This window comes from Psammomys obesus, unplaced genomic scaffold (genome assembly GCF_907164565.1).
Source record: "Psammomys obesus unplaced genomic scaffold, mPsaObe1.curated_primary_1811, whole genome shotgun sequence".
NCBI classification, from domain to species: domain Eukaryota; kingdom Metazoa; phylum Chordata; class Mammalia; order Rodentia; family Muridae; genus Psammomys; species Psammomys obesus.
Genome location: NW_026585895.1, coordinates 8,461,888 through 8,488,905, shown reverse-complemented (window position 1 = coordinate 8,488,905; position 27,018 = coordinate 8,461,888). Strand labels below are relative to the sequence as shown.

At 43.1% G+C, this 27,018-nt stretch overlaps 1 protein-coding gene across 1 annotated transcript in view; it reads right to left on the bottom strand.

The window, feature by feature from the left end:
- Nucleotides 1–11,657: 11,657 nt before the first annotated feature.
- The window catches only part of LOC129671285 (cytochrome c, testis-specific), a 50,463-nt gene continuing 35,102 nt past the window's right edge, over nucleotides 11,658–27,018 (bottom strand). The window contains exons 2-3 of the mRNA XM_055600065.1: nucleotides 14,936–15,161; nucleotides 11,658–11,807 (exon numbers count right to left, since the gene is read on the bottom strand). Of these exons, the coding sequence (XP_055456040.1) occupies nucleotides 11,659–11,807; nucleotides 14,936–15,161 (375 nt within the window). The 3' untranslated portion in view covers nucleotide 11,658. The remainder of the gene's footprint in view (nucleotides 11,808–14,935; nucleotides 15,162–27,018) is intronic.

Sequence of the window (27,018 nt, the reverse complement as noted above, 5' to 3'; positions counted from 1 at the left end):
CTCTACATCTTTTACGGTTATTATTCATTCATTATTGCTATTTTGTGGGGCTGGAGATTGACCCTAGCACCTGACACATAGCAGGCGAGCACTCCCACCGAGCTACACCTGTTGTCCTCATCCTTTTTTTTTTTTTTCCAGATAGGGTCTCACTAATTTACCCTTGAGCTCACTCTGTATCCCAGGCAAAGCTAAAAATTACAATCCTCCTCCTTCAGCCTCCCAGGTATCTGGAGTCAAAGCCTGCACCACCCATCTCCAAGGCTGGACCATGTTATACACTTTAAATGAGTGGATTATACCTCAATAAAATTTGTATGAACCAAAAGCCCACTTGCTAGCATAGTCCTGGCCATAGTACAACAGTACCACTGTGCGTGAAGGCAAGAAAGGCCCCAAGCATGGTCAGAGAAGGGAACACAGAGCAGGGCCAACCAGCCTCAGGCTGCCAGGGGCAGAAGCTCAATAAACAGTCTTCCTGACATGCTTACTCATTACACATGCAGTTTTATCACACACAGTCTCCAAAGACAAAAGGCGGAGGTAAAAACTCTGATTTTCCTACATATGCATGTATTTTGCATCATGATAAGATTCATGTTCCATTATCCCCCTAACCATTTTCAAGTCCAATTCAGTGGCACTAAGTACATTCGCATTGTTGTTCAAACACCAACTACTGGCGATCTCAGTAACTCTTTTGATCTTGCAAACCGAATCTGAAACCCATGATTTCGATCTTGGATCGCACTGTGCAAAACAAGAGGCGCAGTGCCAAGAATGCCGGGAAGGGTGGGAAAAACAATAAAAGAGAGATCTGAGAGATGAATTTGGCATTTGTCTTTTGGCTTTGAATCAGCTGTGTCTGTGTTCCCTGCCTGGCACAAGAAGTTACGGTAACACTCAAGTGTTAGCTGTTGAGGTGGGAAGCTGGAAGGCTTGGGAACGCCGTGACAGAAGTGTGTTGGTGTGGCCCGATCATCGTTCCCTCTTCATTTCACAAAGTAGAGTCCTGACAGGAGTCAGAACCCACACAAATCAAAATAATTCTAAGAGAACTAAATTACAAGGACTAACTTAAAAAGGAGAGATAAACATAGGGATGGGGTGGGGGGGAAGCCAAGCAAGGCACAGTAGCAGAGAAGTAACAAGCGACTGTAAGACAGAAAGAGCGGTTACCGAGACCCAGGAGGAGACACTTACAAAGTGACCGCTGCCTTGAAGTGCTCAGTGACGGCTGTCATTGGACACTGAGAACTCAGCCCTATCTCAAAGGAGGACTAACAGGAAAAAAAAAAAATACCTTGAGTTCATTTTTGTCCCTCCCTCCTGTTAGTGATCAAACCTAATGAGAAGTGAAAGCCTGTTGATGGAACCCTGTAGGTCAGCCTATCTAGGCAGAAAGTAGGGCAGGCAAAACAGCAGCCATGTCAGGCCTGGAGCAGAAAAAAAGGAAAGTGTTCAACTCTATGTAAAGTCCCATTAAGAAATAAAACACAACTGCATTTCCCTTTCAGAAATAACTCAAATAATTTTCTGTGTAATTCTGCCCTCTTCTGCTCATCTGCTAATTCCACCAACGCTGTTATAATACACTCTACAACAGCAGTTGCAAACTACAGGATCCCCTAATGAATATAAGCAGTAATACCAAAGAGGCTTGGTGTCATGAAAATATCCTATTGTAAAGACTTTGCATAGCCAGTAGAATCCCCTGGGGACTAGGATATCTGAAAATGTATGCTACTTCAGACATCCCAGGATTTGGTACCAAGTTCTTGAATCTCTGCCTCCTGCCTCCGAAGCTTGTTCATAGCCATTTCACCCTCTAATACAGACATCACTAGCTTTTATTGTGTGATCTCCGGGATCATCGGGCATGGAAGGGGACTGAAGCATAGCAAACCGCCTGAGAACTTAGTCGCTTGGAATGATGATTTTTCTACATCTTCCAGATGTGTTGGTTAACCCTGGCTCCTCTGTTCCTCCCGGCCTTGGTTGGAATTGCTCATGTGGCTGTATTCAGCTTGGAGGCATGCTTTTCTAACAGGCCCCCCGCACAGAGCTGGAGTGTCTGCACTGCCTGGGGCTGTTTAGTTCTTCCAGGGGGAGGTGTTCATTCCTCAGGTCTTCTTGACATGACTCCCCTCCTGGTGGGATGCCTTCCATATTGGACAATATGGCAGCTGTATTCCAAAAGGGATCTATATACTGGAGAGAGACAGCCCAGACCAGTTGGCTGAGATGGAGGCAAGAGCGTGTGTGTTCACAGGTTCACTTCCCTGAGAACCACTCATCTATCAGTTGACCAGCTGCACAAGCTCTCTAAGAATCCCCAACCCCTATTTCCGACGGCTACAGGCCATTTGCTCCTATATACCGTAGATAACTCAGTGTCTCAAGGTCACCCTGAGTCTACCTTAATCACTTGATTACATACAGTTTGGCTCAAACATTCCTAAAAGTCAAGCCTCCATCACCCGTCCATTCTCTATCAGCTGGTATTGTCTGCCACACAACTGGAGTAATCAGGTCACAGCCTTGCTCATAAAGTCTTTTATCTATTGAATTTAGTCTTTGCCAAAGGACATATAATGGGGTGATTGGCAGTCCCCTAATATATGAACGCAGAACCTGTGTGTGTGATCTTACTTAGAAGTTTTTATCGGATATAATAGAGTTAAGGACTTCAATACAAGATCATCCTGGGCTGAGACTAAGCCCTGAATATGATGGCATTTCCCCTCATAAGGAGAGAAGACAGGGATACACAGAGAAGAAGATGGTCCAAAAATAAGGCTAGAGATTAGTCGTGTGTCTGCAAGTCCAAGAATGTCGGGAACCTTGCAGGCACCTCAAGCTACTGAGGAATCAGGAAATGGATTTTCCCTCAGAATCTCCAGACAAAACATCAGCCTCCAAAAATCACAGGATAAATTCCTTCACTCTGAGTCACCAAGTATGTGACACTGTCACAGAAGCCCTGGGAAGCCAGCACCAGACCCCTCTGCATTTGCCTTTATTTCATCTCTCGTCCACAGTCCAAGCCTGCAGCCCTTTTCCGTTTCCTGAGCAAGTCTCTTAGTGTTCTCCCATGTCTGCCTCTCAGACCCCTCCTTTCCATTCCGACCTCTTTGAAATGCCACGGGCTCTGTGCCTGCCCTTCCCTCTGTCTGTCCATCCCTGTGTTGAGCCAGAGCGTCATCAAATCTCCTGCTATGAAATACACTTCTGCCTCCAAGGAGAGCTGACAATGGTGAGAGCTTCAAGCATGTCTGTTTGTGCAAGCATTTCATTAAAGTGCCCCACACACACTTTGGTCACAAGACATGGATAAATCAAGTTACTAGCTAGGAAGTTTCTTCACAATTGGATGGTTTTATAGTACCAGAAGGTCTACACAGGCTACCAAAGGGGCCGGTGGTGTCATCAACAGCCTCACCTAGCTGGGAACCTTGTGAGCTGTTATGGAGCTTGGGACTCCCCTGAAAAGAACCACAGGCTCAATCTGCACTACAGTTGGTTAAATTTATAGAAGCTACTAGCAGAACAGCAATCTTTGAGCCAAATTAGAGGCTGTTCCTTGGAGAGGGATGAGGGAAGGAGTTTTAAAGACTAAAACCACAAAAAGACTTTAAGGGTCTGTACAAGCAAGCCAAGGTCACTCTGCTCTGCCAAGATTAGGTAGTCAAGGTGACCTCAAAATAGTCCTTGAATATCTGCATAAGCAAGTCAGAGAAGCCAAAAAAGCAGTTTGTCATGATCACAAAAAAGCAGACCATCATGGGTACATTTCTGGATCAGGGGTCACCAAATCAGAGTTGCTGGGGACTTATCTTCCAGGGACTGGAGTCAGACAAATGGCTAGTGGGTACCAAGATGGATGCCTAGCACAAAACGGTTAGCCATCACAGAGTGACAATAACAATTGGCAGGTCGAGGTATGCCCATGGTGCAAGAGTGCCGTGAAGATAACTCGGGTATCCAACTCTTCCTGGTTGGACTTAAGGTCCACTCTGCAGGAGGAAGACATAACTGGTACTGTAAATGGGGCATAGACCCCATGGCCAGTATGTTCACAGACCTTCGGGCTGAACCTGCTGTCACTGGTTTGCTATCAAATGCCCTCTAAATTACCTCTATACCCACAGACTAGTGCAGCTCTCAGGCCACAACAGTGCGGCAGATGGTTGTTGCTGAAGACACTCACAGCCGGGCAAATGCAGAGTGTCTTGGAGTGTGTAGCCACAAACGGGACATCTTTAACACACACACACACACACACACACACACACACACACACACACACCCCTAACTCGGAAGAAGTGGCAATAAGATTGTAAGGTCTAGAAGCTCAGGAGGACTGCTGTGAAGCAGGGTCTTCAGTCATGACAGGCCGGTGCACTCATGAGCCCACAGCAGCTGTAGCTGCCTGCATAGGGACCCCTACGTGATCAAGGCCGTCAACACTGCATCATGGGGGTGCTCATGTGCCGCCCCCCCCCCGTTAGCTGAGGAGTTGATGGACAGTTGGTGGCCTCTATGGGAAGGATAGTCCATTTGCTTTGAGGGTGTGGCACCTGAGAGGGTGGCCCAACACCCATGAGCACTTAGTGGATTTTTTTTTTTTTTTAAGTTTAAGGAGATTTGACGTTTACCAAGCCTTAAAGTGCAAACTCATTTGAACTAGGAAAGAAAAATTCCAAGAAGCCAGGTTATTTGAAATGCAGATCACACTAGGTTTTGGAGCCATTTCAGCCCAACCTAAGAACTAGTTTTCTTCCTTAATGTGTGAGTCTTACCTTTTATTCCCAGTAGTTTTCATAAAGTATCTCATTCACGCCTGTTCCTTGCAGACGTATCTATTTGTTGTCGTCAATGCTTTTGAATTCTGGCAGCAGATTAGTATTTCCCAGAGCCCCAGAGCCCTTTGGAACATAGACCTGGCACTAAAAAAAAAAAAAAAAAAACAAAAAAAATAAACAAGTGATTTTTTTTTTCAAAAAAAAAAAAAAGAAGAAGACATTATTCAGCTAAGACAGCTTTCTTTTCTAAACCTCTTATGGCAATTATCTTGACTGAGGCTCTCAGATATAACAATAGATCAGAATCTTCAAGTCCTAGCTTCAAAGAAACTGTTCCCTAATTATTTCACACTGCAAGTAAAATGGAAGAAAAATTTCATCATTAGTCTAAAGTCCAAGCCATTGGATTTTATAATGGTTTGACTTTTCCCTTGCATGTATCACACATCCAGAAGTCACAGAACAGACACAGTGACAGCAAAGCCAGCCAGCAGCGTTACCATCTAGGATATAAGCGAGCCTGACACACCAGCGCTTTCTATGAGCAAGTAGAGAAAGCAGAAATGAAGACAAAGCAAAGCTCACCTCGGATGCCATGAGTCAGGGAGCAGCTATATCAGAAAGCACTAAGAGGTTCGTTCGCCAGAGGGATGGTGTGAACTGAAGTCATGAGAAATGAAAAGCCAGATATACATTGTAGTATGTGTCATTTTTGCTTACAATTTTTCAGTACCCTCTTCCTTCCAAATCCATGACATATGACTGGCATGTATTTGCTGTTCTTTCTGTGGGGAGAGAGTAGCTCTGCCATTCCTTGGACCTCACATTCAACACTCCATTTACCAAGTCTTGGTCAGTGGAATATGAGCACAAATAATGAGCATCATGTCTATACTTACGACACACTGGAAGCCTCTTCTGGTTCTTGATCTTCTCCTCTGACGTAAGAATGGGGGTGTCCAATACTTGTTCTGACACTTTAATCAGGGTTTCAGAACGGGAAGGCACCTGAAAGAGAACCATACCCTACATGCCATGGGACTAGGTGATAACCATTGTTATTGCAAGTCCTTGAAATATTGTTACCACAGCAAAACTGACTGTAGAGAAGTTGGTACCCACACTTAACATGTAGCTGTAACTATAACGTGTCATCTATACTCAGCACTGCAGGAATGCAGGGAAGCCACACCAAGAGATGGAAACGCAGCACATCATACAGGGGTAAAATATTTGGGGACACTGACAAAATGTCTTTTTCAAATTTTTTATTATCATTTATTACAATTTATTCAATCTGTATCCTGGCTGTGGCCCCTTCCCTTGTCTCCTCCCAATCCCACCCTCCCTCCCTCTTCTCCCCCTGTGCCCCTCCCCTTGTCCACTGATAGGGGAGGTCCTCCTCCCCTTCCATCTGACCCTGACCTATCAGATTTCATCAGGACTGGTTGCATTGTCTTCCTCTGTGGCCTGGTAAGGCTGCACCTCCACGGGGAGGTGATCAGAGAGCTATCCACTAAGGTCATGCCAGAGACAACCCCTGTTCTTATTACTAGGGAACCCACTTGGAGACTGAGTCTATGGGCTACATTTGAGCCAGGGTTTTAGGTCCTCTCCATTCATTGTCCTTGGTTAGAGTACCAATCTCTTCAGGGCCCCGAGGGCTCAGTGTTTTGTTTTGTTTTTTGGGTTTTTTTTTTTTTTTGTCTCCTTTTTGGAGCTCCTGTCCCTCCAGGTTTTTCTAGCACCCCGTTCTTGGCACAGGCCAGTAGGATTTGCTGAAGGAGACAAAGGCAGGTAGATCTGAAGTTCGAGGCCACCCTGGAAGACACAATATCTTAACTGGCTAATTACTAAGCCTAACAAACTTAGAACTTCCAGGCATGAATACCTAGAAACAATGTTTATTGAGGCCTACTTTGGGGACCAGATAAAACAATGTATAACAGATACTTACTGAATAAACCAACCGATGAGTATTTTCCACTATAGCAGAATACTTTCTTACCATGGCAGACAAGGGCACACATGTTTTCCCACCTTCATCTTAATTACCAAACTGCATTTATATAGACAGCATTTTCATGTAATGTCTAAATCTTATCCCCCCCTAAAAAATGTTAACTAAAACTATGGCTCTTCGCAGAATAAATACAATAAAATTTTGATTCCAAACAATTCTACAGATCTTTTTATAGGACAGACATTAAATATGGGTGATGGAAATTTAAAGGATATGGATCTCAACTTTAAAATGCTTAAATATAGCCAACCTGAAAGATAGAAAAGTCAGACATTGGAGGTCAAGGACCCGGGTCTAATCCCACATTTGAGGATTAGCACCGACTAGGTACATACATTTTGTATGTTTTTGAGGGGTTTTTAGAGAATTTTCATATCCCTTTCTTTTTTAATTTTCTATTTTTTCATCCTTTTCCCATTTTTTCTTTTGTTTTATATGTTTGGTTGGTTGGTTGCTTTTTAGTTTCTTGAGACAACTTCTTACTGTGTAGCCCAGGCTAGCCTGGAACTCCGTATCTTCTTGTCTCAGTCTATCAAGTGTTGGAATTACAAGCATATACCACCACACCTAGGATTTCACCCTTTAGGGATAGAAAGGAAAGATATGGGAGGGTAGGAAGGACGGCCCACACAGGCCTTCTTAAACAGAATGACTTTGTTTTGAATATTGAATTTCCTGAGTAGAGAACTGCATTTAAGTAAATGGTTATGGAAAGAAAATATATTAGAAAATGAGAGCTCTGACACTCCACATAGTTGTTTTACATATGAAAAAATGCCTCCTTCTCCACTTACTGCATCTGTCACTGGCTCTTATGATGGGCACATAACTTCCCGTGTCCACAGTAGCACCCAGATCCCTCCTGCACCATCCTCCTTAGTTTCTGTGCTTAAATGAGGTCCCCCTGAGTGCACAGAAAGGAGTTCAAGCAGAAGAACTGAGTGACACCAGTTTCAACTCACATGTGGATGATAAGGATCACCAAGTAATCCAGAGAAGTTTTGTTTGTTTGTTTGTTTGTAAAACAGGTTGTTTGTTTGTGGGGGTGGGGGTGGGGGGTGTAGCCTTGACTGTCCTGGACTCACTTTGTAGACCAGGTTGGCCTCTACTCACAGAGATCTGCCTGCTTCTGCCTCCCCGAGTGCTGGAATCACAGGTGTAGACCACCACGCCTGACACAATCCAGAAAAATTTTACCTGTGTTATTGTCGAAGGTGATGAAGAGGGAGAATTAAGCAAAGAAGCCAGCTTTCCAGATGATGTGGCAGCACACAGCGTTATAAACAGCATGCTTTACAGTGTGTGTGACTACACAGTGTCACGGAGCACACGGGGTTCAGGTCAACCCTTCTTGACAAACATCAAGGTGCTCCCCACATGAACGCAAGCATTCCATCTGGGAAACACCTCACCCAGTGCAGTACACTGAGGGAAGATCCAGCAGTCTATTTCCTGGACTTCTCTCTGCTGTCTCGCACGCACAGGGCTGTGTGTCACGTGAAGATTCCACATTCCGACTCTACATGAACAGGCACACTACTCTTCTAGAGCTCCATTAAGACTGGACTGAGAACAGACAGTGTGAAAGCCATCTGACTTCTCAGTTCTTCTGAGTGTTTTTCTGTTGAGTGACATCAACACAACTTTTCCTGATCTTGGATGTCTTCTGTTCTTGGAAGGGGTGCCATAAAATGAGAATACTTACTTTTTCAAATTTCATCTTCATAAATTGTTTTCTAGCCACCGTAAGTGTTCTTTCCTTGACTATTTAAGATTAGGAGACATTAACATAACTTGACAATTTTGAATACTAGTAAATTTATTTTCTCTTCTTGCACTATCAAGGCACACTTAACTCAGATGGAAGAACAATCCACGTATAACCCCGAGGCTCCTGTTGCTCACAAATTGTGTTGTACAATGTGGTGTGTGTTTCCATGGTACCTTTGTCTAGCGAGCAAGATCATGTGAGTGCTAACGAGATTCACCTCAGAGAAGAAACCACACAAAATTTAGGAAGAAGAAAAATTTCTAAATGTGAATGGCTGAAGGTTCACAACAAAGTCACTGAGGCTACAAAGAGGAGCTGATGAAGACTAACGGCTGTTGGTATCAAGGAAAAAATGTTATTCTGACACTGTTAAAGACACTGAAGATAAAATTGTTCTGATTTAAGGGACAACTGCAATAGGGAATTTGGGTGCTGAAGTAAAATTCAGCTCAACACTGAATACCAAACAACCCAGGGCTTACAGCCCAGAAGCAGAGTGATAGGTCAGTGAGTGGAAAAGCAGTAAGAGGAGGAAAAGCCAGAGGAAAAGAGAATTCTGGGTAAATCAATTTGACAGGATTCTTAATGAAGACAGATAGGCATCTGCTAAACTGATAGTAGGACTCATACTAACATCAGGTCTAAATAGTTAAGGAGAGGCCAAGACCCCAGGCCTAGTCAAGAAGGGGACTTAAAGCAGCCTGCCTGGAATTCAGTCAGACTGGAGTATTTGTTACTAGCTGTGCAACTAGAGATGGGCTTAAAGTCATTAAAGGGTCAGTCCCCAGGGCACTTGGTTGGAAAGAAACATCACAAAGGAAGCAAGGATAAACCCAAGAGGACAAATTGGTATTCTGCTAACAAGTCATGCATTCGCCACTGATTTGGGTGACCTCCACAAGCCAGGTCCTCCCTCAAAGCGTCATACACAGTTGCTCTAGAATTCACAGGAGGCAGGAAAAAGAGCCAGCAGGAATCTGAGGGGCTGCAGTCTACCACGCAGGATTGCTGACAAATGTGTAACAAGCGTAGGTTGTATCCAGGGCTGTGAGCTGACCCTCCAAATATAAAGCTTTCTGCTGTGCCCTTCCACCTCCCAGTCTGAAGCAAATCGCTCTTGTCACCAGCCTGGCTGGAACCTCTGCAAAGAATTCTGGGAAATTCAATTGTAGCGTAGCTGAACTGGCACAGAATAAAGCCATCGGCATGGCCAGAAGCGATTTCATAGAAAGCCATCCCAAAATAAATGTAAGCCTCTCAGAGACAACTTCAATAAGAAAGTCTATCGAAATATACAACTTTAATTACCATGCTCATTTCTAACACTTCCTCCAACTTTTCTAATGAATGGAAACATTGCTACTAGCAAAATGGGGAACTTATTTTTACTCTTACTAAGACTAAAGTTTAATGCAACTCAATACCTTACTACCCCATTTGTAAGCATAAAACTACTTAAATACTTCATTTTTACCCAAGTGTCATTTATCATCTTGGTCCTCATCACAGCTGTTTCTATACCTCCCAAGGCAAAGTATTCAGGCTCTAAGCCCAAAACCTTCTTACTCCTCCCAGGAGCGTGGGCTTGGAGCAACGAATGCCAGCAAATCCTTCTGGCAGGGCTGTGTCAATCTGGACTTGAATGTGATTTGGTTGTGAATGCGATTTGAGTTCAAGTTCCATCTTACAGAGCTGGTGGGCCACATGCAAACTAGAAAATGGTTATACTGTTTAATCGCACATATAGCTTTGCAAACCTCGCTCTGCTCTGAGCACATTCTCACAGGCCCTGTAACCCCTCTGCCCTCCTCAGAAAATTCCCTTAGGGAGAGAGTAACAAGCTTAGCCTTGCCTGAAGCCACTCTTGATCCCCAGAGACACATGTTCACGTAACACTGACCCTGGCATTCCAGAGAAGTAGATTCTCTCCAGCTTGTCAGAAATATCAAGGCTAGGCCTGGATATTTTACAAATTTGATAGAGGCTTCTAGTATTTGTTCCTTTTTAACTATATTCACCTCATAGTAGCAGTATATACTGTAAGTCAAACGATGATAAAGGTGAGACGTTATCAGAAGTAGAAGAAAGGATCCACAGTTCGCTTCTGGCCAGAACTAAACTGTATGTATTGCTGTAGAAGATAAAGTTCACTCCCAAGGTCCCGGGGTGATGGTGTGAAGAATAAATGAGGTAACAGGTGTCTTCCCCCTGCCCATAACGACCCTAACTGGTCTTCTACCCACCGCTTTGGTAAGGAAGCTACTCCCTCCTCGCTGGGACCCCATCATTTGGATGGCAGCCCTGCAGCGTTCAGGACGAGCCTCACTGCACAGTGGACGGTGCCCTCCACCGCCTCTCCATGCCTCACTCTCACTCATCCTCCTCCACCTTTGTGGAGGCAGTCTGGGGCTTCCCCCCACTCTTTTCCCCTTAAAAGAGCCTGTAGTCCAGCTCTGTATTATTTAGGATCAGAATGAGGTCTTCAAGATATAAGTACAAAAACAGTTCCAAGCTCTAAGTCATGCTTATCAAAGTAGGCCATGATTTTCTCCTTCTATCTAGATTTTGTTTTATTTACCCAGAATCAATAATTTGCTTTTCTTTTTCAAATCAGTCCTAAGGCATCGGACTGACTAGCTTTTCCCTACTCCCCCCTTGAAGTTACTTTAAGTAAAAGACAAACACAGCTTAATGAAAATTAAAGCTGATGTCTGCTCCACACATTTAAAGCGCAGAGGATCAGGCACATGCTGGCTCCATCCTCAGCAGTAGCTGTCAGGTTCACAGAACATTTTGAGCATGCAGAGACTACTAACGAGCAAAAGATCTGTTTGCTTCCCTCCCTCCTTCATTCTGATCAACGCCTCCTTAGCGCATAGATCAAAGCAAGTGTACGCTTGTAAGGATATCTGATGAGTGGACTTTACACCATCAAAAATATCAACCTTTATTTCACTGTTTAAAATTACTTCAGGCTGTTTGAGAAAAATCGGGTATACTTCTTATTAAACATAATATTTGAAATTGGTAAGTAATATTTTTGAAGCTGTAATACTATTTCATGAGGATGTTGCCTTTTTCAAATACTGAATAAGATCTTCTCTCTCACTCTTCTTTTTGATACCAGCAAAGATCATTTTAGTGCCAGGAATGTATTTCTTTGGGTTCTCCAAATATTCCAGCAAAGTTGCTTCTGACCAGATAATACCTATAAAGTTGAAAATAAGTATTAAGTCTTTGTAGTTACATTTTTAGGGTGTACTGTCTGATATGACCCAAATATGTGAAAAAAAGGTTCCATTCTCATTAATTGGGAAGACTGTTTAGCTAATAATATAGGCTGACCTATAAGAAAGTTCCAGAAATGGGTCTGTTCCTTTTCTTCGCTTCTCTACAGAAGTCCAACACCACATGCTGTTTTGGACCACCCAAGTATGTCAATGAATAATGACCCCAGACATGCTGTGCCTACTTAGTGCCTTGTGCTCCCAGAATCACGGTGTCCCTTCTAGAGAAGATCCCAGGCACCATGGACTCCGATCTTCCATTTTGAAAATGGGCAAAAGCATGGCCCAAAGAAGAAAGTAACTTGCCCAACATGACAAAGCTACCTGAATTAAAGAATTTCTGACAACTAAGCAGAGAGATGGCTCAGTGGGTAAAAGCACCATGCAGGCCTGACCTGACAACCTGAGTTCAACTCCCAGAGCCCACAATACAAAGAGAGAACCAGCTCCGTAAAGTTGTCCTCTGATCTTCGCAAGTAAACTGTGGCATGTATGTGCCTCTGCACAGACACACACACACTCACACACACGCAAACCTATCTTGATCTCTCATGGAAATCTGGGATCCAAAAGACCACTCTTAAGATGACAGTAAAAGTTCTTGTGTTCCCCTTTCTAAACCAGTCAGAAGGACACAAGGACCTGACTTCTGGGTGTGGGTGTATGCACAAGTGTGACCAGCATCTGACCCTCCTCCTGTAAGGTACTGCTCACTGGCTGGACCACATCTGCAACCTCATCTCTGAAAGGAAGAGCCTAAGCAAGGGCAGGCCTGCCCGGAGATATGACACACACCTAGGAAGTAACACCGACGGACCCAAGATGACTTCAGCAAGCAAACAAGCAGCGAGATGGTGCTCGTGCGCTCCAGCCCCCATGGCCCTGCCCCCTTCATGCATTCCTCTTTTATTTAATGCCTTCTGTCAAGGCAGGCAGCTCTTAACCATGCTCTGGTCTGGTCCTGTCCTCCCTAGTCTCCCCAAACCTCCCTTCTTTGTTTTCCTTTCTCAAACAACACAGTGGCTGGGTATGCCCACTCTTACTCGGCCTCCTAAGAACTGCCAATGTCTCACACTGTTTGATTACATTTCTTTGCAGTCAACTCAGCCGTAACTGCCTTCCCCTCCTCTGTCTTTGCTCCTAATGTTCCCTTGTCAATATACGTTTCCCACCTCCGCTTTGTAATCTATCATCCCAGTACTGACCGCTGGTCTCATCCTGAATTAGTTAATTTAGTGAATGTGTTTGTTTTCTTTTTCCTTCCCCTTCCCTCAGTGTCTCACGTATCAGTGCGTTCAGCAACACCGGTGGCTTCTTACATCCCCAAATCCCTGCTGCTGCAGAGGTGGCAGCTGTTTTTACCTGAGTATCACCATACTTGCATAGCAAGCCTACCCCTTGCGGGAGATATTTTTGCAGCCCAAAACTGACAAGTGGGACCTCATGAATTAACAATGCATTTTTTTTTTTTTTTTTGTACAAAAAAGGAGGCAACTGGCTGAAGGTCAGCGCACCGCTCTGCAGTTTTAATATCAATTCAACTGTGGTTTATAACTAGACTAAAAATCAGGACTTCCCATCTGTACTGTCAAAACAAGAATAATAAAAGGACAGGAGGGAAACATCACTGTAGAAGTTCCTCGAGACGAGGCTACAGCTCGGCGCTAGAGCATGTTCCAAGCATGTGTGACACCCTGGGATCAATTTCTAAGTACCACACAAAGAAGTTCATTCCCCAGATTAGCGAGACATAAAATATAAGCAACAAAGGTGATTTACAATTGACTTACCCAGAAGTCCAACAACTAAAAATCTAATTCCAATACCATAACGCAGCTCTAACAGTAATTGCTAGTTTGTGTTAGTCAGCACACACTCCACGGTCCCCTGCACCAAGGCCTTGTTTTCAAAACAATCTACAACATCGAGTTGGAGGAGGGGCTCGCCATCCAAACTTCTGAAATTTCCACAGATTTCAATGATTCATTAGACCAATTCCCAAGACTCAGGAAAGCGGCTCGCCAACAATGACTATAAAGGCCATGCATCGGGACAGGGGCCTAAGAGGCCCACAAGGCAAGGTCGGGGGTTCCAGATGCTTCCAGGAAATATTCTTAAGAATTGGGACCTCTTCACTCTGCCAGAATGTTAGCTCATAAGGAACTTACAATGGGGTTTCAGTCCCCACGCATGACCAACAGACTCATAGTCGCATGACAGCCAGTAGTTTCAGAATCTCAATCCCTATTCTGTCCCTAGAAGGCCGCCTGATAGCCCTTAGCATGAACTGAGCCTAGCAGCACGGTCAGCCCCTGTCCAGAATGATCTAGAAGCCCATCCATCATCTAGGCCCAGAGCCATCTCATCAGCAAGAGTCAGATCCTGGTCCCAGGGACAAACCGTGAAAACAGAAACAATACTCTCACTTAGGACATTTCAGGATTTTACAGTTCCCTTACAAAAACCCAACAGAAATAAGAAGTCCTTCACTACACCTCCTCACCAGCATTTCTGCACATCCAGAATACAATAAAACAACTGACTCAAAGTCTGGAACTTTATCTCCAGGACTCACAGAGCAGCAGGAGAGAACCTATTCCTGTAGGTTGTCTCTGACTCCGTATGTGCGGTGGAGTGCACCCTCCCTTCTACCAACAAATAACTAACATATCGTTAAGCATATCTTCAAACCACAGTCTCCAACCCTGCTAAGAGTCACTACTGCAAATACGACCACTACTGCTACCCTGCTGTTAAAATATCCTCTTTTTAGACTCAGCTCACACTTTTTCAAGATACTGTGACATACAAAATAAACATATAAAACAGTCTACATGGGCCAAAACTGATGCCATGAAAGACTGCAAGTTCTTCTATCCAATGGATGAGTTATCTAAATCAGGTCCTTGCAAAAATCAGCATTTCCACAAGCAGAAGCGCAGTAGTGTGTCTCCAGTGAAATAAGTTAGGCAAATTTGTGAACATCAAACCAAGCCCATCTTTTCTCAAACAAAATCTCTGATCATCTTCCACGGCTTCTGGCCTTTACCTTTGTTCTTGTTTGCATCAGTGTAAGAATATCCTGGTGCTTGTCCTGTCTTTCGTCCAAAAAGGCCCCAGAGATTTGGACCTGTCTTGTGCTTTCCACCTTTTTCCACTGTGTGGCACTGAGCACATTTCTGAACAAAGATCTTCTTGCCTACTTCAGCATCTCCCATTTTTGTTCTGCAATGAGACCTCAAACCACAGACCAAAGAAAATATCAGATTTCGAACCTGGAAAAAAAAAAAATGGGAGGGTGAAGGATACCATTACTTTGATTGAAAGTGAATGCTAATGAAATCAGGCAAAAATAAAACATTTAATGCGCATGTCTGAGTACTCAAAAACACAGATGCATTATAGCTTCCAATGTTACAGATACTTGCTCATCTCCCTCATCAGGCTGTTGTTGTTGTTTTGATCATGCTATGTAGCCCTGGCTGGCCTGGAATTCTCTATGTAAACCCGGCTGGCCTCTGCCTCGCAGTGATCCACCTCAGCCTGCTTTAAAGGTGTATGTCACCACACTCGCCTAATCAGACTTATTTTAAATTTCTAGTCGTAGCGTCTTCATAAACTCCTATTGATATAAATCTGATTTTACCTCAGCCTTCCAACAATTACTTTAAATACATATGCCAAAATATGTGAAACATGCGAGGACCCTTTATGTAAAAGAATAGAACAAACATGATAGGTAAACATTATGTGTCTTACATACTCATCATAGCAGACATGCATAGGAGATTAAAATCACACAGAAAACTGAGGCCCCTATAAGATACATGTAAAAAGGGTTTTTGTACTTACTTTACACTCTTATCCGTAAACCAGTCTACCAGATTAGAGCAAAAATTACTTGAAAGTAATAAAACATAACATTACTGAGCTCAGGCCTCAAGGGTACATAATTAATATTAACATAACATAAAAGTCATGGTATTATGTTGGGAAGATCTTATTGTATAGTGAGAGACACAAATAAGATTCTGAACAAAGGTGCTTTGGTGACTGCCAAAAACTTAGGTAGATAACTAAATAAATACTTCTTGCATCCAAATGACACTAAAAGTATAATTTCATCATCATGAATTGAACCTTGAGGGCTGGGGACATGGCTCAGCGGCTAAAGTGAATTGAGTGCTTAGCACCCATGTAAAAGCTGGGCAAGGCAGAGCATGCCTTTAATCCTGCTGCTGTGAAAATGGAAACAAGCAGATCTTGAGAGCTTTGAGAACCCAGATCTCATCTCCAAGAGTAATCGAGGAAGACATTCCAACATTTTCCTCTGGCATCCACATACTCCTGCACACACGAGCTCAGCCACACATGCATACAACGCTCTCTCTCTCTCCCTCGCTCTCTCCCCCCATGCACACAAACATGTACAGACATCATACACACACACGCAGGCATGCAGGCACACATGTACAGACACACACAGCACATTGACCTCTGACATGATAATGGTGGCCTGCCTGGGTTGTGTTTCCCTACACTTTGAGTTCTGTGAAGAATGAGTACAGGAAAGTTCATGACTAAGACAGATTTAAATGTAACAAATTACTATTACTAAAATTATGAAAGTCTTTGGCAGTACAGTCCCAAGAATATATTTATTTACACAATCCTAAGAAACAGAAAATACTTGTATTAATTAAGCTGACAAACTTGAAATATACAGTATTGAACAATGAAAGTCCTTACATAAAGATGAAACCAGCACCTTCCTAATTAGGAAGCCAATAACTATTATTAAGAGCCAATAACTATTATTAATCCACATCAAAGAAGGCAGGTTTTAGTGTACAGCATTCAAAAAACAAATAATTTAGTATCCACTGATTAATCTGATAAAAATCAGGATAAAAAATTTACTTTATGGAAGAGAACATGACAAAATTCTAAACAGTATTCAAAACACTGCATTTAATTTCTACATGAATCTGTTCTATTAGTTGTCCAAATATTTTCAAAATTCAGTGGGTCTTTGTTTAAAGCCATAAAGGCGATAAATTTATCCACAAAAGAAATTTATAGCAATTTATAAAATACATTATAACTATAAGGACTTTTTATCATGTAAAAACAAAATGCCATCAAATACTAGCATGCAAATGTTATTCCTGACCTTCACTATAAGGCAGACTGGTTTTGTGCCAATCAAATGTTACTAGTAACTTTGGAAGCTTTACTTATAAGCTACAGATTTTGCATCAGAATCATTTACCCAAAACACCCAAATGCAGTGTTTAAACCACTGCATTTATCACACCCCAGGTTTTACTGTCACTGTCTTTAATTGTAGATTATTATTGTGGCAGATACTCACGGCTGTTCCAGACAAAGTAAAAATAATAAATTCACCAAGGAAATTGACTTGTGATGAAACTAATCCTCTCCCAGCATTTTATTTATTTATTTAGTTAGTTAGTTAGTTAGTTGGTTAGTTAGTTATTGTTCTTGTGTTGGTTTGAGACATGGTCTCTTTATGTGGTCCTTTTTATGTGGCCTTGGATCGTAGCTCAGGCTGGGCTGGCTTCAAACTCACAGTCCTCCTGCCTCAGCTTGAGTGCTGAGGTTGTAGGCCCACATGACCACAACTGTCATTTGCTAGTACTTAGTATGTAAGAAGAAACAGGCAAAGAGTGTGCTGTGTGCTACAGGAATGACTATTCTAAAGCAAATCTCAATCAATACTAACAGACAGCAAGGGTTAAGAAACATTTGTATGCCTTGAGTTCTAAGCTGTCTGCATAGCATTAACTCACTGAATCTTCACAACAGCTCCATGAGGTTTCTGCTACTCACGTATTTTTACATCTGAACGGACAAGGCAGAGGGAAATTAACCTGTTTCAGGTAACACTTTATGAGGAGAGGAGAGAAAAAAAGGGCTGGGCAGCCCTCACTCTCTAATCCTCCAAGTCTGACTCCCTTTAAGCACTTTGTCGAATACATTATATATGCTTAACTGTTTTTCCTCCAAATGACCACTTAAAGAAGACCTGGTGATATCAACAGGCCTCATGCTCAGGAGTAGTTGACCAATAGATACTGAGCTCCACAGTTTTGTTTGTGTGTGTGTGTGAGCTTTTATTTGGTTGTAGTTTGATGTGCATTTTGTTGCTGCTGCTGCTTTGTTTTGTTTTGATTTTTGGGTGGTGTTTTATTTTGTTTTCTTGTTTTGGGGATTTTGATTTTATATTGTTTATATATACATTATACATATATAAACATACAATAGTGTATATTTGTATGTCTTGTATATATTTTGTTTTTTGAAAAAGAACCTAAAGTTGGGTGGGTAGGAAAGGGAAAGGAACTGGAAGGATTTGGGGGAGGGAAAGAAAACGACTAAAATATATTTGAATTTCAAAACTGTTTTAAATAATAAAAACATAATTTAAAAAAATTTGGTGAAATAGCATTTTGTTGTTTACTTGGGGTTTTTTGACTGTTGGCTTTTGCTTTGTATTTTAGCAGGACCAGGAATCAAACCTGTGGCATTACACACGGTAGGTAAGCCCTCTGTCACGCTTCAGCCCTGAAATAGCTTTTAATACTGCTCTACACTGTGGGCCGTGTCTAACTCTTCACGAACAGAAAGGCAATGTGAGAACAAATAAAGCACCAATAAAGGGTTTACTTTACAAAGTCCAAGTAACTCAAATGATGGAGGTGGGGGGGGGGCATTACACTATTTTAAGGATAAGTACTAAAACAGATGGGAAAAAAAAAAACAACAGAACTTTCCATGTGGTTGTGTGAGAGGGGCGAGAAAATGTGGCTGAGGAAGCCCTCAGGGGTGACTGCAGTGCGTCCTCCTTGGCGGCGGCTCGAAACCATGAGCTGAAACAAGAGTCCAGCCTCCCACACGCCCAGCTCTCCACACTGATGCCAACCTCGGCGGAAAGCTTCCCAGGCGGCCTTCACCGCCCGGGGTGAGCCCCACTGCAGAGGGCCCTCTCCTCCAGGATCCATTTTTTGTCGTTGACAGCAGCAGGCCCGGGCCGGGACCGTTGAACGCTCCTCTGCGGGGACATCGCCTGACATCGCCCACCAGCAGGGCTCACGGGCTCACTGCCCGGCCCTCCTCTCTTCCGAGCGAACAGCACCTACCACAGTCACAGCAGCGGGGGCCCGCGCCGCCCTCGGTCCCCAGAGACGGCGAGGCCAAAGGTGTCACCGCCGTGCCGAGGGCTTGTCCCACAGGCCCGACCCAGCACCCGCGGACGGCGGGCTCCATCCTCGCTGCTGATTGGCTGTGAGATCCCGCGGGCATCGCAACTCTCGCGAGGCTGGATGGCCTTGCGCTCTAACTGCCCCTGGCCTCGTTTTGTTTGGTTAGCCTTTACCCAAAGCGAAGCCCTACATTGTCTTACAGTGTGTATGAAGTCTTGTGTGGAGCGACCACTGCTGCTTTGTGAGTGGCCCAAGAGCATTAGGTGGCTGCAGTCGAATCATGTTAGTGAAATGCTTGCTCTAAGCAGAACACGTGTCAGTTGCGCTAAAAGCGTAAACGCTGAACCTTGCATTCCCAGCTGTTCACGAATTGCAACCTGGCTGTGGCAAGAGGTTAAAATACAGCAAACGTAAATTATCGCAAAACAAACTCAATGTGGTGACACACTCCTGCAGGAGGATCACTATGAGTATAGGTCAGCCAGGCTGAAAGATGCTAACTGCCAAGAGTAGTAGTCAGAGAAGAAGTTGAAGTAGACCGAAAGGTCCTAGAAAAACAAAGGAGAGTGACAGATGTTAGGCCCAGCTGGAGCCTAACTTCTGGGGAGACAGATGAAGGGAACTCGGAGGCCAGAATCTATGCAAATGCAAGAGGTTTATTCAAGCCATCTCGAGATGTGGTTGCCCCCCCCCCCCCAAAAAAAAAAAAAAGAACCAGCGAGAGACAGAAGCCTGGGGTTTTTAAAGGAAAAAGCGGGGGAAGGAGGGAGGGGAAAGGGGGTTGCAAGCTTGGCAACACTTGATTGGGTAGGGTAGTTGACTTTTAAACTGATTGGTCTGTTTTAGGCGCCAAGTCCAGTCAGTCTCAGCCCCCCCTCCCCCGCCCCCATCGTCAGGCAACTCTATCTCATACTGCAGATCTGGACATTCCTCCCAGCGAGATGGAGACCTTTGGCATTGCTTTGCAACACGGTGGGTCTTGTCTCAATTCACCGGCTTCTCCTCCTGCTCTCTGGAAAAGTACTGGGAGAACTTAGTTTAATATGGGGTATAAAATGTATAAAGAAATCTGTAAAGTTTACTTGTTCCTTTCACAGAGAAGGAAGGGTTGAGTTGAAAGGCAATGGGATTAAAGGAAGAAAGTCGGGAAAGTGAACATTATGTTTAGACCTTTTTTGTGGTCAGATAATCACATCCCTGAGCCATGAGTGATGACTCTGGAACAGAGAAACAGGAATTTCAAAACATGGCTGGAGGTGGTGGATCATGCACGCACGCACGCACGCACGCACGCACGCACGCACGCCTTTAATGCCAGCACTTGGAAGGCAGAGGCAGGCAGATCTCTGAGTTGGAGGCCAGCCTGGTCTACAGAGCAAGCTCCAGCCCAGGCAAGGCTACACAGAGAAACCCTGTCACATTAAAAAAAAAAGAAAAAAAATTAAATAATTTCCTAAAACTGTTGAATAATCAAGTTCTTCGGAATGCAATAGTGAAAAGTATGTGAGTTGGGTTGGACGAAAGGATTACTGCAATATTTTTGTTCTCCAGAGCAGTGCTGTCTAATGAACCTTTGTGCTGTTGTAGGAATATTTTGGGTGGGCATTGTTAGGAACCATTGACAGCTTCTGATCACTTGAAATAGGTCTAATTAGACTGAGGAACTCAATTTGTAATTTTTCAATCCATAATTATAAGCAATTGCTTTTTAAGTTAATAGCCACAGTCACCAAATGATTGGTGAAACCATTCTAAATGGTACCTGTGAGTTTTGCCCTACAGTCTGCACATTATAAAGATACTATCTAGTTAAATCAAAGTGGCTTACTGTAACTATTTTCAAACTGAAAGGCATATAAACTGAGACAACCATTTCTTGTGGTGTGCCACAAGCCAAGCTAAGGGCTTATAGTCACTACCCTTGGCCAACAGCTCACCCACTGAGCAAATGGAGGCTCTGGACTGTATTCACGTAAGACAGTCTAAAAATTGTCCCCTGGTCATGAATAAATATCAGTGAGTAAAACCTAGAAAACCTTCATATAGCGTAAATTTTTATTGATATGATGTTTGAAGATTAATGTATCAGTCAAGTTTTATGGCACTTACAATTTGAGATATTTTGAAAAACTGATAAAGTTTATTATTTTCCCTTTGCATTTCAAAAACAAGTCACAACATCACCTCCTGGCATCTATCATGGTCTCTCTTTTCTTCAGAGATCAGGATTACACCTGAGGCCTTTCACATGCTAATCAGACTGTGCAGTGAAGCTACATTCTCTGCACCTTATCTCTCATTTTAGAAAAAGAAATTCCCAAGTTCTGGGGATCAGCAATGTCAAAGAAGAACAGCTACAACACATGACTATAGGCTATGTACTTTAAAGTCTTGAAAAAAATGAATCTTCAGTTTCTGGGCATGTTATTGTTACAAAGCTAATAACTTCTGGTCCCCAGGGACCCACAAACATTTAAGTTACATGGAGCTCATGTTCAAAGATGTTATGTAATTTTGAAATGTGATAATTCCTTCCTCTCTGACACGAGGTGAGTAACCACATATTCCCATTACCACAAGGTTCTGCCTTACCACAAGCCTAGAAAATTCAAGGAATCCAAGAACCACAAACTGAAAACACGAGTTGTTGTTTTTTTGTTTTTTAATCTTTTCTCTGTTAGTTTCTGTCAGGCATTTTGTCGCAGCGGTGAAATGTCTGACTAAGAACTAGAGAAAGTGAGTTCGTGCTGTTATTAAATCTGACGGAATGACTCCTACGCCTTTGGAGTTGCTTTTCGGGAGAAATACGGAGAAGGCTACAGAAATCTAGAATTCTGTATTCAGAGCTTAATGGAGAATCTTGTGGGCTTTCAGAAGAGCATAATGTCAGTAGAAATGTGGAGAGCAAAAACTATGTTCATAAGATTTCAGGGGTGGGGTGGTATCAGGCTGTAAAGTGATTAAATAAAATTAAATAAATTAATTAAAAAAGATTTCAGGTGAGAATGGGATTTTGTGGGAATGTCATCTAAGCTATTCATGTTACAGTGTGACAAATGGTTTGTCTATATATTGTCCACTTCCTGAGAAGCTGAGTGAGGCTGAATTTAAAAGTAATGGCCTAGGGGGCTGGAACAATGGCTCAGCAGTTAAGAGCACTGACTGCTCTTCCAAAGACCCAGGTTAGATTCCACACACATCCACAGCTGTCAGTAACTCCAGTTTCCAGGAGATCTGATGCCCTCTTCTGGCCTCCATGAGCATTGTATGCACCTGGTGCACAATACAAGCAGGCAAAATAACAACACACATAAAATAAATAAAGCCTTTTTAAAATGTACGTAATGACGTAATTAATCTGGCAGAGGAAATTTCAAGACAGCAGATCATTCTTGCTCAGTCAGATTTACAGTGAGAATCAGGAGCAAAACTCGAGATAGAACAATTAAAACCTTGCCATTTGCTAAGAAATGCCTGGGTAAGGTGAGGCTGAGGAAGGCATTGTTTCTGAAGGGCTTCATGCCATTTTCTTTTAAGGCTAAATGCTTCATATTGAAAACAAGACAAGGAAAAGATGCTGAAATGCAGTGGTTCAAAATCTTCCTCATGCCGAGACACTCTAATGCAGTTCTCTGTGTTGCGTTGACCCCAACCATAAAAGGTATGGTCGTTGATACTTCATAACTGTAATCATGCTACCATTATGAATTGTAATACAAATATCTGTGTTTTCCAATGGCTCCTATGAAAGAGTCATTCGACCCCAAAGGGGTCGCAACCCACACGTCAAGAACCACTGTTTTAAGGGCAGATCTCACTCTGCCATTTCCTGGGGTGGGATGGATCGAGGTAGGGAGTGCCCTCAAGGGAGCATGCTCACACTCAGTCATATGGAAGTAATTACTATAGGGTTCTTTTCGCCTTGCTCATCTGCCTAGGCATGGAGGGGCCACTTTAGCTGCGGTGTAAGGCCCAACCACCGCTGCTTCTGAGGGCAGACCATCAGCCATGCGGTATGTGTTTCTCCAGCATGCAAAATGTTAAAGTTGAGAGATCTTGGAGGCTTTTGATCCAGGCTTCAAACAAAGACCCGAGAAAACAGTCACCATGAAAGTTCAGCACGGCTTGTGGGAACCCTGAGATGGCTCTGAGTGAAGCTATGAGGGACAGGCTGAAACATAACGGGAATGCCAGGACAGACATGCTAAGAGAACCACGCGTTTGCTAAGAAAAGCTGCATGTAGTGTAAAGGGCCCGCCCTAGGGAGGCCGTGAAGGTTACAAATAACAGAGCTGGCTAAACCTCTGGGAGTCACCTTACACAGGATTTAGCATCTGTCCTGTTGCTTTGGGTCTTGTCTGAACTCCGTTTTCCCTTTCTATGCCCCACTTCTCCCTTCTACAATGCAACTGTTTTTTCTGTGCCACTATATACTGGAAGTATTAACATTCCATTTCATTTTATAGGTATTCACAGCTAAGAGTTCGTTTTTCCTCGAATTTTAAATAAGGGTCGTGTCCTTTTGAGCCAAAGTCTCGCTGTATATCCCTTGCTGGCCCTAACCTTTCACTCTGCCTGCCCCACCTCCCAGGTGCAAGAATTACAGGGACATCCTTGCATAGTCAGCTTTGAATGTGGACGATGTTACAACAGACAATGTTACAATGTCTAAGGGACTCTTAGACATGGACCTTGGAGTTCCTGTCTTTGGAAATTCTTTTGCATTGTGAGATGAGCATGAGCCATGCTGTGACGTGGGTATGAAATGGCATCCTACTGATTCATGTACCGAATGCTTGGCACTATCTGGGGAGATAGAAACTCTAGGAAGCAGAGCCTAGCTTGGGGGGAGTAGGTCATGAAAGACATGGCTTTCAAGTTTGTACCTGGTACCTAGGTCCCTTTTCCCTACTTCCGAGAGGTGAGAAGCCTCTACCATCCGCTCCTCCTGCCATGCTGCTCGGCCTTACACCAGCCCGGCATCAGCAAAGCTGAAAACGGGGAATTGGAAGCTCTAAAGAAGTATGTTTAAATGAATCATTCCTGCCTGCAAAAGATAAGTCTGTTATGATGTCGTCACTGATAGGTGAAGTACTTTAAATTGAGTGTGAGGACACATAACCTGAGTCCTCCTGGATGAACTACCTGAATCTCTACCTCACTTTAACCCTGTCTTTGAGGACAAGATAAGATAGAAATCCCTCTTCAGGGAGCTCTAAGATAGATGAAGGAATACCAGATGTTTCTAACTTCATCAAAAACCCACCTTTATGCTCAATGAAACACGTCAGTGCTGTGGCAGTTGGCAACTGACATGGAGATGCCTGAAATAAGCCATAATAGGGGAAAAATACCCCCACTCATTCCTAGAAAAGACATAGATATTCTTCCCATTTATAAGCTTATCCCTCCACTGGTCCTTGTGGTCGTAGGCCTGTTTGTCATATCCTAGTCATGATGCTCAGACTTCAAAGTGAGTGTAAGGCCAGGCTGGGCTACCAAGTCAAGACTGTCTCAAAACAAATAGTGTAAACTGGAGATACACTTCTCCCTGTTTGCACCTAGAGCAAACAGAGCCCTATGTTCAATCCCTGGCACTGAGAAAGAAAAAGAAGAAGAAAACCTATCCCCCCTCATCTCTTTTCATCTATATCTACAACTCCCTGGTCCCCACATGATGACAGGTCGACAGGCAAGTCCATTTCTTATATATTGGGCAAGAGAAAAAATTTTCCTTCACTGCTCAGCTGGTGCTCAGTCTTGTAATTGGTTCCATAATTTGAAGAAGGAAAAACAATCTTGTTTGGGGGAAAAAAACAAACAAACAGGAAAACGTGATGGATATACTAAAACAGGCCTAACAGAACCATTCCAATAAGTGAATTTAGGATCACAGTTCAATAAATTTATTTAAAATATGTAAATACACGAAAGAAGTATGCTTATATTATAAGTAATGTAAATATAGGCTTCTTACTTTCCTCAAATGTGTGATATTTCATATTTTGGAGTGATAAGAAAAAATGTCTTGCCTATAATTTTCGGTGCTTTTCTTTAAGGAAATAATATAAGCTTTAAAATGTCAAGATTAAGAATTAGTATCCTTATTTTATAGCCATTTCAGTTTTAAAAAGCTGTTTCCCACTAGATGGCACTGGTGTGCAAATTCTCTTACTCATAATCTTCCCACTTCCTCACATCAATAACATTATTTTCACTTGCCTTGACTGGTCTTTCTAAGACAAGGAAGAGTTGAAAGTTATAACAAGTTAATTCCTGTGCTTTCTAAGATGAAGGTAAACAAAACACTCCTTTTACAGATCCAGAGTGTAAGGCAAGGAGAAATGATTGTAACCCCTGTGTCAAATTCATTGTAACACCCATAATTCCTGATTCTTAGAGACCATCAGTTACATAATATAGAAGTTGGCTATATTGTGGCTATACAGTCAAAAGGAATTAAAAAAAAATATGTCTCCTGTCTTTTTACATGTTATTTCACTTGGTTCCTGAACTATTAGCTTTAACTACACAGGGCTAAACTGTTAACTTCATGATAGAAGAAAGAACGGCCATTTTGTTTGGCACTATATCTCTTGCACCTAGCACAGTATTCAACACATAATTAAATGTCAAAAACATTAATGTCCAAGCGTGTTGGTTGGTATTCATCTGTAATCCCAGCATTTGGGAAGCAGAGGCAAACAAGATTTAAAGGTAAACGCCAGCCAGTAAGAGATAGTGAAAACCCATGTCAAAATAATGTTAAGGGGCTGGAGAGATGGCTCAGTGGTCAAGAGCACTAGTTGCTCATCCAGAGGACATATCAACTGCATTTTGTATGTAGCATTATTTCTACTCTACAGCTGAGAAGTCCGGATCTGGAACTATGCAAGATGTTTGCAGGACTCAGCGACAAGATGGTTTCTGTTCCACCATCAAGTTCCTAGCTCCTGGCACAGGTTGGTGCACAATAAATATAGATGTGTTTTACTTAATAGACACCCAGATCTTAGCAGCTTGGATATGAGCGTTTTAGGAGCTGTGTTCCTAGCCTCCTTTTGTGATTCTGTCTTTCATTTCATTCTAATGCTACTAAAGGCTAGCCCGGTCTTCGGTTCTGAACATCCCTTGACCTCACCATCAAGGCACATTAACAAGTCCCAGGAGCCAACAGGCATTTCCCACTCTGCTGTGTCCTCTAATTCATCCTAGTCCTCAGGTGAGCAGCCCACCATTCTCCCTGCTCCTTCGTCTTGGAAGTGCTTGTGAGAGTTGAGCAGATCAAGTGGACAGCTGGCTTTCAGCCTGGTTCTCTTCTCTGAGACTCTTAACTTTGAGACTCAGAGTCCTCGTCTCTAAAGATGGGCGAGGCTTCAATAGTTGTAAAGGCTCCTTCCAGCTGTCAGGCTCTGTGGTTTAACTGTCTTAATCAGTATTCTATTGCTATGAAGAGATGCATAACCCTATGTGGCAACTTTCATAAAGGAAAGCATTTAAATGGGGCTGGCATACAGTTTCAGAGGATTAATCTGTTGTCATCATGGTGGGAGGTGGTGACAGGCAGGTAGGCAGAAATGGTGCTGGAGGAGCACCAGGAAGTTCCACATCCAGATCCAAAGACAACGGGAAAAGAAGGGGCAACGGACCCTAGCCTTCTGAAACTCCCAAACTCACCAGAATGACACACTTCCTCCAACAAAGCCACACCTACTCCAAAGGGCCATGCATCCTAATCCCTCTCAAGTAGCGACACTCTCTAATAACCAAGCATTCAAATGCATGAACCTACGGGGACCACTCCTATCCAAACCACCACAAACTCTGTCTGCAGTGACTCTTAATCAAGCTTATGGTCAAAATGGTGATAAAGAGTCCGGCTTTCACCAAAACTAAAGAGAAACTC